This window comes from Grus americana, chromosome 2, assembly GCF_028858705.1.
Source record: "Grus americana isolate bGruAme1 chromosome 2, bGruAme1.mat, whole genome shotgun sequence".
NCBI lineage: Eukaryota > Metazoa > Chordata > Aves > Gruiformes > Gruidae > Grus > Grus americana.
This window is the reverse complement of record NC_072853.1, coordinates 151,314,012-151,328,324: the sequence shown is the minus strand read 5'-3', so window position 1 is coordinate 151,328,324 and position 14,313 is coordinate 151,314,012. Positions and strand designations below refer to the sequence as shown.

The window sequence follows — 14,313 nt, the reverse complement described above, 5'->3', positions numbered from 1 at the left end:
TATGTATTGGGAAGGAAAAACTGATACTCTGTTTAGTTCTTCAGCATCACAAATGCATGCCAATATTCTGCATAAAGACGCTCTTGCTCAGGAAAGGATGTTAAGTTCCTTAATTTTATCATGATTCAAGCACATGATGCACTATTTTCATGAAAAAGTAGCCTCTTTGAGTTGGGAACTGATGAAAAAGAGAGTACATTCCCCATGTAGGAGTAGTGCTTTGTCTTACACCAGCTTCCACATATTATTATAATTAGGTGGCAGTGTGTCCCAGGTATACTCACCCAAGAATGTCCAACATGCTGTTAATACTGTTCTTGTGCTAGCATTAGTGTTGTGAAATAATATTTTGGGTAGCTAGTTAACCAACCTTTCCAACCATGTTATCCTACCTGAGATACAAAGTAACCACCATATGGCGTTTAGAGCATTGATCATGAGTCTTTTTCCCTTTTGCAGTGGTAGCATTCAGCTAGAAGGCCCACATGAATTTGTTCTTTCTATATTAAAGCATAGAGTTACATGGGTTTAGAAAATTAATTTTCACATCTTCCCCCACATGCTTTAATCAGCTTTAGCAGAGCTTTTACATGGGTGCTACAACCTCCACTTGCCCAAGCACAACTATAACTTTCTTTTTATACAACTAAAAAAGCCCAGGCAAACGAGTAAGCCAAAAACATCCCCAAAACTTGACGCTTGGAATTCAAGTTAAGCAATTACTCAATGAAAAAATTAAGGAACAGACTTTTGCTTTAATTGGAGGAAAAATTTAAATTTAAATCCTATTAGTTAATTTTTCATTCCCTACTTCCTAGTTAACATCTTTAGAGAGGGAAGGAAGCAGATCAAGGCCTCTAGTATTTCCGGGCTGACAATCACAAGTCAGTCAGGCAGGTATTACTGCTTGCTTGCAGGCTGCACAGTGTCTTTAAAAATCTCTGATCTCGCAAAGCTTCCAAAATCTAGCAGCCACTCAAGCAGTCTGTGTCCAGAGGGAGTCCTTCAGTGGTTTTGGGGAGATGTTTTGCTTCGTTTTTAAAAAATATCCAACTGCACTCTAGAGAACTATATGCAAATCCCAAATACTTTAGTTGAATATGACCTGAATGGAGTGCTAATTCAAGCTACCTCTTGCATTTTAATCACCAAAAAATCAAAGCATTTTTCTGTCACATTAAGTGTGCATGATAACCTTTTTCCCACAGCACAGACTTTAGGAAAGCACACAAGTTTCTAGCACTAGTAAATATATTTTATGACCACTGTATCAGACTCTGTTCATCAAGAAATGCTCAAGTGACTCAGAAATTTGGGCCAATTATAGGAAGTTGACTCCTCAGTATAAAAGAATTTATCCCTTATGTTTTTCTCTAATAGCAAAAAAGCAGCAGTTAGACTTGAAAAGTAACTTCCACTCTATGTTCATCATGGCTTTCATTTTTTTCTGATATCATACATTTGAATCTCTGATATCATACACTTAAATCTACAGATATGAATGAATATGTGGACTATACATGGGCCTTTGCCTGTGAACAGCCCCAGCTCATTTCTTGCTTCATCACATTCAGAGTTTCATAGTTGTATGAATAAAGCTGAGCTGTGTTCATACCATCTATATATTTATTTATGCTGTGTTCTAATTGAACATTTTCTAGTACATTTACTAGTCTAAAACTAGACTATAAGTTGAACAAAACCACCCATCTTCCAGTTTATGTAAATGTATGCACTGTTGCCACCCACACATCTGAAAACATGAGATTATAGATCAGTCTTCTTGCATCCACAAAAACAACAGCTTTAAAATACCTTGGCTCGCTATTTGAAATAAATGCTATTGTATTGATGTACAGTGAGAACATCCTGCTTTTATCCCCAGACTTCGATATGTAAGGTTTACTAGCAAAAGCACCTCACTGGTTGTGATTATAATGATCATATATAGGCAGAGACACTTAGACCATTGGACCTAAAGCTATATTAACTTTAGGGATCAAAATCAGTATTTGGAATTGAATAGAGAAGAGAGTTTGAAGTCAGTTCACACATACCAGTCAATCTAACATACTTTTAAAATACTAGTACAGTCAGATTTTGTACCCTGTTCTCAGGATAAGGTGTGACTTGAGATAAACATTGCAAAATTTGTCACTAGTCTGGAAACTGTGGTGTCTCTTTGCTGCGGTTCAATGTTGTCTTCAAAGACAGAGTAGTTATAGCACACTCCAGGAGTATCAGACAAACTAGAGGAAAAAAGGGCACTGTGTTTTTAGGGCGTTGCTGAGAAGTCAATACCTTCAGTATGTGATGGTTAATGGACAGCTTAAACCTTTTTTTCCTCTGACTTGCTGCTGATAGTTTATTTGCAACTGTCCCTCTTAACTTGTGTATAATCTTCATATGACTGCTAGAGATAGACAAAATGACAGTATTCATATTGATAGTAATGTTAACAAATTTGGAAAACCAAAACTGAATTAGCAATTCTTTCTCAATTTCCTATACTACCTCCTCAGTAATACTTGGGAAGGAAAGGCAAGGTTAAAGTCATACTCCTGTAAAATGAAAAAGAAAATATAGTGTGAAAAGGCGGATAAGTGTGGAAAAGGATCGGGAAATACAAAGAAGAAAGATTAATCAGGCTGGCAGCAATATCGGTCTTGTTTAATATCTTTTATCAATATCTGTGTTTAATATCTTTATCAATGATCTGGATGAGGGGATCGAGTGCACCCTCAGTAAGTTTGCGGATGACACTAAGTTGGGAGGGAGCGTCAATCTGCTTGAGGGTAGGAAGGCTCTACAGAGGGATCTGGACAGGCTGGATCAATGGGCCAAGGTAACTGTATGAGGTTCAACAAGGGTCAGTGCCGGGTCCTGCACTTGGGTCACAACAACCCCAGGCAATGCTACAGGCTTGGGGAAGGGTGGCTGGAAAGCTGCCTGGTGGAAAAGGACCTGGCGGTGTTGGTTGACAGCCAGCTGAATGTGAGCCAGCAGTGTGCCCAGGTGGCCAAGAAGAGCACCAGCATCCTGGCTTGTATCAGAAATGGTGTGGCCAGCCGAACTAGGGAAGGAATCATCTCCCTGTACTCAGTTCTGGTGAGGCCGCACCTCGAGTACTGTATTCAGTTTTGGGCCCCTCACTACAAGAAAGACATTGAGGTGCTGGAGCATGTCCAAAGAAGGGCAACGAAACTGGTGAAGGGTCTGGAGCACAACTCTTATGAGGAGCAGCCGAGGGAACTGGGGTTGTTTAGTCTGGAGAAGAGGAGGCTGAGGGGAGACCTTACCGCTCTCTACACCTACTTGAAAGGAGGTTGTGGTGAGGTGGGGGTTGGTCTCTTCTCCCAAGCAGCAAGTGATAGGACAAGAGGAAACGGCCTCAAATTGCTCCAGAGGAGGTTTAGATTGGATATTACGAAAAATTTCTTCACTGAAAGGGTGGTCAGACATTGGAACAGGCTGCCCAGGGAAGTGGTTGAGTCACCGTCCCTGGAAGTGTTCAAAAAGCGTGTAGACATGGCACTTCAGGACATGGTCTAGTAGACATGGTGGTGTTGGGTTGACGGTTGGATTTGATGATCCTAGAGGTCTTTTCCAACCTTAAAGGTTCTATGATTCTATGAATATAAGGGAGGATAGTCCCCAACGTGTTGCTGAGCCAAACTAAATTATGAAAGGAAAGGAACATCCATGATACAAGTTTACTGTTTTGAATGTTCATTACATGTAGTAAGTAAGCAGGCTCCTGTTTGAATCTTAGGAAAATGAATTTCCAATGAATTGAAAAAACCTTTTTTTAAAATGTCACTCTGTTGAGATTACAAAAAAGTTCTTTATTCTCCCTACCCCACCAGAAGTCTTTTATATGTTAATCTTCTCTTGAAAACTACAATGAAATAAAAATAAAATAGAGAAGGTGTTTCAAATAAAAATATGCTGTAAGACCCTGGGCTTCATCACTTCTGGATTATCAGATCTGCCTGTTGCTTTTTGTGGGATGAATTTCATATCCCGTAAGACTTTTTATACATTGGAATGTTCATGATAATTGAATTCTTTCTTAATATTGCACTGAACTTCTTACAGCTGAATGTAGATTCAAACTATCTGCCTTTAAGGACTCCAGTTGGTTACATAAAATCTTATCTTTTAAACAAAGATTAGAAATAATTTTTATTGCTAGTTTTATTTAGCTACATTACCTTTGCATGGTATGTTTATATTTAGTTAGACTTACAGCTGAAATTGTTGGTAGTATCCCTCTGAAGTCCTACAAGTAACAACTTGAGATGGGAAAACCTTTAAACTTAGGGTATTTTAAAGTGGCCTGCAAGTGTACAGGTTTTAAACTGTTTTACATTTCACTATTTAGCATTTTGTTCACTTTTTCCTTGTCACTGATATTCAGAGTTCTCTGCCCATTTATTATGTCTTTGCACAGAAGGGGACATCCTTCTCTAAATAATTGTATAAGAAATAGACAATTAATACAGATGAGGTGTATACAATTAATACAGAGCTGTAGGGTTTATTCATATAAAAACTTGCAAGTATATATGTGTACTTAAACTATGTACTGTATTGTAATTCCCTTTAGGCATGCAAGTTGTATGTATTTTTCCAAAGTGATGCAATGCAACATTTAACCTTACTGGAGAGGATGAGAGCGATATTCTTCTTTTGTATTTTATTAGCGTGTGCTCAAGAGGATTTCTTTTCAAGAGTGCTATCCCCATTGTAGTAGGCACAATTCAGATGTTCAGAACACTTGACTGAATCTATCAAGCCCTACTCTTCTGTCCCCTTGTTTCCCAGCATTTTGTGGGATTCAGCTTTTTTTGTCATAGGCATTCACACAGGAAAAAGTAACAACTTGCAGAGGACAAGTCACCTGTGTTAAGTCCTGAGATAGGTGAAATGGTTTAATATCTGCAAGCACACCACAAACGGCAGACGAGTTTGTTCTCATCCTAATATGTCCTGCACCTGTTTGCAGAAAGTGCAGGGGTTTGCCTGCGCCTGTGCTGTTTCACTGGTTTTCTGAGGGAGGAAGGGAAAGATGAGAAAGAGGAGTCAGGTCCTGGCCAGCCTGCTGACCGCCACCACGTTCAGGTGTACCTTAGCCAAAGCTGCACCCTCTGGGCCTCCCCGTCTCCCCAGCCATGCTTGAGTGACTCCCAAAGTTTGTTATCCTTTTTCCATGGCTGCCGGAATGGAGATGTGTTTCATGGGAGAGAGAAGAGGAAAGACAGGAATAAGAGGAAGGGAAAAGAAGCCAGGTGCAATCTCGCTAGGATTTCTCCCACCTCAGCCAGAGAGCTTCAGTTCCCACCTCTTTGCATTCAAAGTGAGTGACCTAGGCTACACCGGGGCTGCTCTGGCTTTAGTCCCAGAGAGGAGAGACCTTATAAAAGAGGGAAGCAGCACAGTAGGTGCCTGCCCTGCCCATCTTTTGGCTTTACTGGAATTTCTTGGTACTGGATTTTGTACCTCTGCTAGCTCAGAGAGTTCCCTGGCACACGGGACTTTCCCTCTGAAATCTATTTTCTTTGTGCCACCTGAGAAAAATAAAATTAACAGAAAACACTTCAGAACTTAGACGAGCATCTTCGTCTTGGGAGACCATGCATGGTACGTGTTGTCTTACCCTTTCACTCAGCTGACAGAGGAAATCAGGAAATCAGCCTGAATTTTAGTTTAGAAAGAGCGACTTAGCTTAACCTTCATTATACGTTGATTGTGGAATATGTTTTATTATTTATAATTTAGTTTTATGAGAAGTATTTTCACAGGGATATGTGTAACATAACACTCGAACTAGGTGCTTTAATATTTTCCAGTGTGCAATATGGTGTTGAAAGTTAGCAAAATGCTGGCTGGATCTAGACTGATACTTTCTTGGATAAGCTTCTACCATATGCTTTTATTTAAAGTATTTTTTTTCTTTTAGGTTAGATTTATAAAAAGCATGTGAAAAATGTCTTTTTTGGAAAAGAAGTGTTATGCAATTAGAAAATCACAGTGCTAGAAATTTAGCATCCTTTAGGAAATGTTGCATGTAAAAGAAGTCAGATACTAAATCTAAATTTAAAAAAAAATGGCAAGTCCTACCACCAACTGGAAATGTTATGTCAATCTACAAGATGTCATCACCAGCACAGCAGATAGAAGCAGCAGTTGTACTGAAGTAAATATCTTTAGTTCCAGGAATCTTAAGCTCCATGTGAACTCTGACTAGCTTCCCAGTATAGATATGAATCTTGTTGAAGGAGTTTGTCCATATTTCCTTCTGATTAGAAAAAATCAAATAAAATTTGTTTTACAGGGCAGAAAACCAAAAGAAGCCAGAATAAAAGGGCATTAAATATTCTTTTTATATTCTTTATTCATTGTTTGCATTCATGTTCACAGGGCTCCAGAGTATTGAATAGGTTGATCTTTTATCTGTTTTATATGTGCAAGGCAACCTCTTTCCAGCAGTATTTTTTGACACTTTCCACTGTTTTGGAAAACTTGTTCCAGAAACATCACACGACTAACCCCTTATTTAAAGATTAATACATGCAAAACTGTATTCTTTCTGAAATCACCACTTCCTATGTTTCCTGCTTCCCACCTCTGAGCCTGGAAGCTGCAATGACTGTGCCCAAAGGAAACTGAGTACTTATGAATTATTGTACCCATACATGGAGCATCACTAACGTCTGAGATTTTGTCAGAGTCAGGATTTATTGTTGCAGAACTTGTCTACACTTTTTCTGCTTTAAAATCCCATTGAGCTATTTCTTTTGTAGAAGTGAACAATTCTAGAAAGACATCTTCATAGAAAGGAGAATTACTAGCCCATTTTTATTACTGCCTGACTCATCCAGGGATCCATACCCATTTTGGAATGACACTTTTACAACTTCTTATGTTGATGCTTAAGTTATCTTGTTGGAAGTAATCATTTCTCAATTGCTTATTTTGTGATTGTAGAGGTAGTATTTTAAGGAAGCTGTTCTATCAGGTGGTGGAAGATGGCATCATTCATGATGCATGAATATCCAAGCAAAAATTATGGCCTACCCCCTTACCTCTTACTATTGCCCTGAGGAACAAAAGACTTGCCATTTTTCTTACACCTTTGGTATATCAGAAAGCATAAGACCCAACAATGATAGTCTGTAAAGTATGTCTTCAGAGCAACAATTCCTTCTCCCAGTCTGGGACACTACAGACTGGTCAGCCCCACATTGGTCTCTGGGGACATTATGGAGGGAGTCCTCTTGGAACACATTTCTGGGCACAAGGAGAAGATTATTTGGAACAGTCAGCGTAGATTTACCAAGGGTAAACCTGATTGCCCTCTATGTGCCTAAGTTTGTAGGTGAGAAGAGAGACATGGATGTCATTTACCTTGGCTTTAGCAAGGTTTTCAACACTGTTTCCCACAGCATACTTCTGTCCAAGTTAGGCTGTATTAGGCCAGCAGGTCAATGGAAGTTATCCTCCCCCTCTGCTCTGCCCTGGTGAGGCCACATCTGGAGTATTGTGTCCACTTCTGGGCTCCCCAGTTCAAAAAAAGACAAGGAACTACTGGAGAGAGTCCAGCAAAGGACTACAAAGATGATTAGGGGACTGGAACATCTCTCATATGAGGAAAGGCTGAGAGAGCGGGGCCTGTTTAGCTGGAGAAGAGAAGACTGAGAGGGAATCTCATCAATACTTATAAATATCTAAAGGGTGGATGTCTAGAGGATGGGGCCAGACTCTTTTCGGTGGTGCCCAGCGACTGGACAAGGGGCAACGGGCACAAACTGGAACACAGGAAGTTCCATCTGAACATGAGGAAAAGCTTCTTCACTTTGAGGGTGACAGAGCACTGGGACAGGCTGCCCAGAGAGGTTGTGGAGTCTCCTTCTCCTTCATAAAACCCACCTGGACGCGATCCTGTGCAACCTGCTTTAGCAGGGGGGTTGGACTAGATGATCTCCGGAGGTCCCTTCCAACCCCTGTGATTCTGTGACTCTGTGACTCTGTGAACCAATGGATTAAAGATGGTTGGATGATCCAGCTCAGGGGTAGTAGCTAATGGATTGCATTCCACCAGGAGGCTGGTGACAAGGGGAGTGCCGACGGGTCTCTCTGTTGGGACCTGTCCCATTTAACATGTTTGTCAGTGACCTGGAGAAAGCAATGGACTGCTTACTCATACAGTTTGCAATGACACCAACTCACCAGTTGGGGCAGGGGGACGGTTTTGATACAGTCAAGGGAAGGGCTGCCATTCAGAGATACCCAGACAGGGCTGGAGCCAGCCAGCAGGAACATTATAAAGTTCAGCAAGGACAAATGCGAAGTCCTGCACCTGAGAAGGACTTGCACTTGCACTTGCAGTGATCCAGGCTAGGGACTGACTGGCTGAGGAGCAGTTTTACTGAAAGAGTGTAAAGATTTTGGTAAAGAGAAGGCAGAACATAGTCAACAGTATGTCCTGACAGCAAAGAAGACACAATACTGGGCTGTATAAGCAGGAGCACAGCCAGGAGATTAAGGGAAGTGATTGTTCCCCTTAGTACTTGTTAGACCACACCTAGAGTACTGCACCCAACTTTGGCCCTCCAGTATGGGAAAGACATGGATAAACTATAACAGGTTCAGCAGAGAACCACCAGGATGGTCAAGAGTTGGAGCACTTGTTCTGTGAGGAGAAACTGAGGAAAGTGGGCTTTTTCAGTCTAGAGAAGAGAGCACTTCAAGCAGACTCAATAGCAGTCTTCCAGTACCTACAGGGAGGTCAGTCCTCAAAAAGATGGAGCTAGGCTTTTCACAGTGATACACAGCAAGAGGAAGAGAGAGAACAGGCATAAAATGAAATGAGGGACTGAATGTAGGGAAAACCTTTGGGTTGCCCAAAGAGGTCGTGCCATCTCCATCACTGGAGCTTTTCAAGATCAGGCTGGATAACAACCTGAGCAACCTGGTCTAACCTTGTAGCTGACTCTGCTTTGAGCATGACCTTGGACTAAAGACCTCCTGAGATCCCTGCCATTCTGAATTATTCTATGATTGTGCAATCCCAATATAGTATCACAATTCTGTGCTATTTTAAAGCTGGGATAGTAATAGCAAAATCTTCTTAATTGTTCTGAATATTTAAATGATTTGGCTGTGCATTGCTCTTGCTTTTGGAACCCAGAAATGCTACATATGCTCTGTATGTTCTCCAAACAGCTTGTATTTGTGCTTATTTGCTGGTATGACGTGCTAAGTGTGCAAAAAATTTTGGACCCTCGCCTTAGAATATAGATACCTGCCAACTGAAAATGAAGGCTACATAGTGCTGCAAATGCTTTCTCTGTCTATGGAAAGTGCCGCTTGTGTGCCAGAAAGAAGCGTTTATACCACATGCTTTTTTACTGCTTCGCACATCTGGTAACATTTACATATGTCAGAAAACAATACCTGAACAGTAAAGGGAAGGGATACATGAAGTTCAAGGGCATTGCATCAAGAAAAAGGACATGTTATATTGTACTGGTGCATTGGAAAAAAAAAAAGATTTCTTGGACTTGTCAAATATTTCTAATATGTGGGTATGGTCTGTGTATACTATCTATGAATACCTGAATTGGATGACCCAAATTGCTAGTAAATTGAACTGAACCCAGGAAAGGGTCAAGGAGCGGCAGTCAGGAAGTGAAAGAATTACAACTTTCTTGGTACCTACAAAAAGAATAAAATTTTATTTCATTTAAGGCAGGATTTATATCAAAATCTTCAAAGTTAGGTTCCTAAATATGGAATTACCTACTTATATTGAAATATTTTGCATTTGCAATAATTGTCTCTTCAGCTGCCTTTTTGTTAGCACAAAAGGAGTAGGCTGACTGTCAAATGTTGCTGTATATCCTCAGTCCTCAGAGGCAGCCACTGTATTAGACTGTGTTTCCAAGAATATTTCTTTGAAGTCGTATTGTGAGAATCTTGAGACACAGTGTAGTGCTGGATTTCGTATGACGTGGCAGTTCTTATGGATGTTACCACTGGCAAGTGATTTAAAATAACAATGAATTAGAGAGGAACTGATCCTTGTTCTCCTGAGCTCAGAAGGAAAAAAAAAAAAAATCAGTATTTGATACTTTTATAAAAATTGCTATTTGCATTGGTTGCATTCGTACCAGTAACTCTTTAGATATCTCTTTGGGTACTTTCAGCCAGTGTCCTGTAGTAGGCTGTACTTTGATACCTAACCCTGATTTTCCAAAATGCACCTGCAATAAAGAGCGCAGTTCCGCCCTACTACTATTGTCACTGCTTAATACTGAGCTCTGCATGGAAAGTGACAGAAAAATACCTATTTCCATAAGTTTTCTGAGCCTAGGAAGAAGTGTTGGCTAAAAGAAATAAATAACCTTGAACTGAGTCCTACCTAACATAGTCATAATGAAGGCAAAGGTCTATTTTTCCTTTTTGCTATATTTCTACTACATAATGTATCTCCAAAACGTTATTTTTGTGATGAACTTCTGCTCTTACAAACTGATAAATCTTATGCTGAAATCATTACAAAAGTTTGAGATCCACACTCACTACGCTGAAAAAGCCTTCCATTAGGTCTGTGAAGATGCAGTGAATAATCACATAAGGCATATAGTTTCCTTGCCCCCAAATTTGAAACTTATGGCTTTACCAAAACCACCGTATGAACAGTACGTGCATACATATTTTTGGTTTTGAGTCAGGGATATGAAGGATCTATACCAGTTTTCCTCTGTAAGTTATACAAGAAAGTTGTGAGGCACCCAAAGAAACACTTTATAGTTTAAGCTGATGCGAAATCAGCTGGTGGAAAATAGCAAGGATAGGAGATCTTCATCCAGCAATATTTCTTAAGGGAAAAAAAAAAATGTTAAGCATCTGATAAGACTTGCATTCTGGCCTTTGTGCTTTGTAGAGCAGCTGTGTCACTACACAGAGACGTGCTACTCGGCCTTCCTGCCAGCTGAAGTCGGCGGTGAAACTTCCACTGACTTCTCTGGTTGCTGCCCCTGGGCCAATATTTGCATGACATAACGTATAAGAATATAAAGCTTTCTCATATGATTTCTTCTTGTGTCATTTTAACTCTGGCGTATCCCTTCAGGAGTGCTCACACTTCAAGAATTCTTATCTAGCTATTTGTAATAGACATCTGATTACGTTAATAGAAATTATAGGAAGAATTGCTAGGGAAAAAAAATCTCATTGATGCTTAATTTACATAATACTCTTTTGGACATAATTCAGGCCCATCGCAGGCACCTTTACAACTTACATGTAGAGGTCAAAGGGTGAAAGGTGACTGGCAAGATGCTTGTTTTGTACATTTGGCTAACACAAATACTTCCTCAAGTATAAAATGCTTTGATCTCTATAAGCGAATGCCATATGTGTGCAGCTGTGGCCCATGCCTCACGATTGCTGGAAGGTTAGAAAAAGGTAGCATACGAATTTGATGTCTGCATTCAATTTATGCTTTTATATTTAGCAGTTCATAATTTTGTGTAATATTTTAGCTGTATGAAAAATACGTGGCAGAGTTGAGTGATAACAGATTTCTCTGTGGTTTGACTCAACATTGCTTGGGTGAATGCAGAATCCTAAGTATTTCAGACTGAAAATACAGGTTTTAATTAGAGCTGTCTGAGCTTCAAAATACCTGAATGCACATTAAGCTTGGCAGATTTTCAGAAAACCCAGGATTGCGTGGAGCCGATTGAAGCTAAGCGTCTTCTGTTTTCCTGCATATATTGCAGTTGCAGTTGCACCACTGACTTGCAACACACTGAGGAAGTGAGATCCAAAACCATTATTAATGGCTTTCTGATATGTAAAAATGTTTGATCATGAAGGTCTGCCTTACGTCATACTTGTGTTGAACAGTACTTACTCCAAGGGAATTTCCACTGAAAAAATGGAGTGACTTACAGAGTAAAGGATCTACTCCACGTGACTGAAAAGCTGAATCACCTCCAAAAGCTTGGTGCCTTTTCTGAGCTTTTGTTTCTTACTTTTACATGCAAATGTTTAAGAATGATATGTCCAGATCTGTATCCCTCAAGCAGTTTAACAAGAGTGGTTTGCTGTGACTATAAAGAAACCTGCTGCAGTCAGTGAGACACAAGGGTCCGTTTACGTGGATCCAGTTTCATGATCAAGGCCAAAAAAAAAAAAAGTATGGCTTTGTTCATTAAAAATCTTGAGCATGTACAAATATACTAGTGTACCTGGGGGGAAACCATGATTTCAATTAAAGCATATGCAATTTCTACTTAACAAGAAAAAAATCTAAGTCACAACCAATAGACAGGCATGCTACAATAAAGAGAAAATCAGACAAAAATATCAAATTACAGGTGCAAATATGACAAAATATAAAGCATTGTGCTCTATGTGTATGTTGATACATATAGGTATACAAAAGTATACTTATATAGGTATACATACATACACATACGGTGTTGTTAATATGATTTTTAGTATTTTATTTATTATGTGTGTGAGTAAATTCATGCAACTGTTCTAGATATGATTTGAATATTATTTAAATAGTAGCATACTTACTTGTTTTTCTCATGCTGTTTCTCTTTTGTATTTTTGCTAGCTCCTACTGGCTATGGTAGGCTCCACAGATGAAACTCTGCAGGAGGCAGCAGCTGGTTGCATAGCAAACATTCGCAGATTGGCTCTAGCAGCAGAAAAGGCAAAGTATGGCTGATGCTTTAGCAGCTTTTACCAGCGCACTTGTTTTGCAATACGGCTACATTTAACTACATGGTTACTCCTTCTAGCATCTGTATTTCATAGCAGAGCTCATTTATATGAGGGTAATTTAATAACAAAAAATAAATCTGCGGAAAATTATGTTTGTTTTTACGTTACTGGTTTGTCACATCTAGGTTTTATAAAATGCACACACCTAGTTTTGTGTGTCTTTTAATATTACATCTTTGAAAAGACTATCAGTTAAGATATGTCAAAGGCTTTTTCTACAATTAATACACTTGTATTTGAAATTCATTGTAGATATAAGTGGTTTTGCATATCTGTGACATTGCAATAAATTTTCCTTCATTGTGTGTGTGGCTGTGCAGTGATTTATGAATGTCTTGAACAATTCCCTTGGTGCTAAACTTGTCCAATCATCCTGTCATTATGTTTTTGCCTGTTTGATGACTTGCAATTCACAGGAGAGGACAAAATACAGATACATCAATCTCACATCTGGTGTTATATAAGGACTGCAAACAGCTGTAGCAGTAGACATCACTCCAAATTTCCTGTTTCTACCAACATCAAACAAAATAGTGCTTAATTTTATAAGTAGCTGGTGAAATGTGTTTTAATTAACATGTGTTTAACTCAAATTTAAATTTACCAGCTGTAAATAAAAAGTGGAGAATTACACGTATGTTTATACATTATCTCATTGTGGTTTTTTTGTTTTTAAACTGACAACATTGTATTGATGTAGTTACTTTATTTTTATGCATAAAAATATATTCAGAATTAGAGTTGCTTTCAATAACCACATAAACAATGATTTATATTATAGATTACAGACCCACTGTATGTACTGTGCTCAACAAATAACACTAAAGCATTTCCTTGAGAGCAGTAATGTCTTAATTACAAGCACAGACTGCTGACAAAACTGAAAAAACCCAAATATTTAAATAACTTGTGTTTGTCAAGTACTTGCCTCTGAATGATTTTTTTTTACTGCCCTTAACGATGAACAATTTTCTTGCTTTGGAAGCAGTTTGTAATTTGATTATTTTTCTTCTAACTAGCATGGCTACTCAAGGCAACTAATTTTACTGCTAACGGAAACTTCTAAGGAAGACATAATACAAATCCAACTTTTAATTTGTCTTTTCTCTGCAGCAGACATGAAAGCTCATTTAAAATTTCATTTTAGAATGATGCAATTCTGAAAAAGGAGGATTGCACAGGGCCCTTAGGGAAGGTGTAGAGAGTATTTTAAAGGAAACAAACTACAGACAGGTGCTGACAGTGTGGAGATCAAACTATTAATCCAAGTAGTATTTTTTGATCAATGCAAACACCAACGTAGTCATGGAGTTGTTCCATCAGCAACCAGTGATCAAGCAAATACTATTTTAGGCATTTTCTAGCTCTCCCGCACAGGGCTGGTATGTTATTTTTGAATAAATATATCCATATTATTATACTGATGTCACAGCTGTAGTAGTATCATATGCTTCATTACTATACCCAAAAATGTTTCTAAAATAAATGCTAATTGCCAAATTC

At 39.0% G+C, this 14,313-nt stretch overlaps 1 protein-coding gene across 1 annotated transcript in view; it reads left to right on the top strand.

The window, feature by feature from the left end:
- ODAD2 (outer dynein arm docking complex subunit 2) overlaps window positions 1-13,012 on the top strand; it is an 85,511-nt gene extending 72,499 nt beyond the window's left edge. The window contains exon 20 of the mRNA XM_054816445.1: window positions 12,641-13,012. Within this exon, the coding sequence (XP_054672420.1) occupies window positions 12,641-12,754 (114 nt within the window). The 3' untranslated portion in view covers window positions 12,755-13,012. The remainder of the gene's footprint in view (window positions 1-12,640) is intronic.
- Window positions 13,013-14,313: the final 1,301 nt, after the last annotated feature.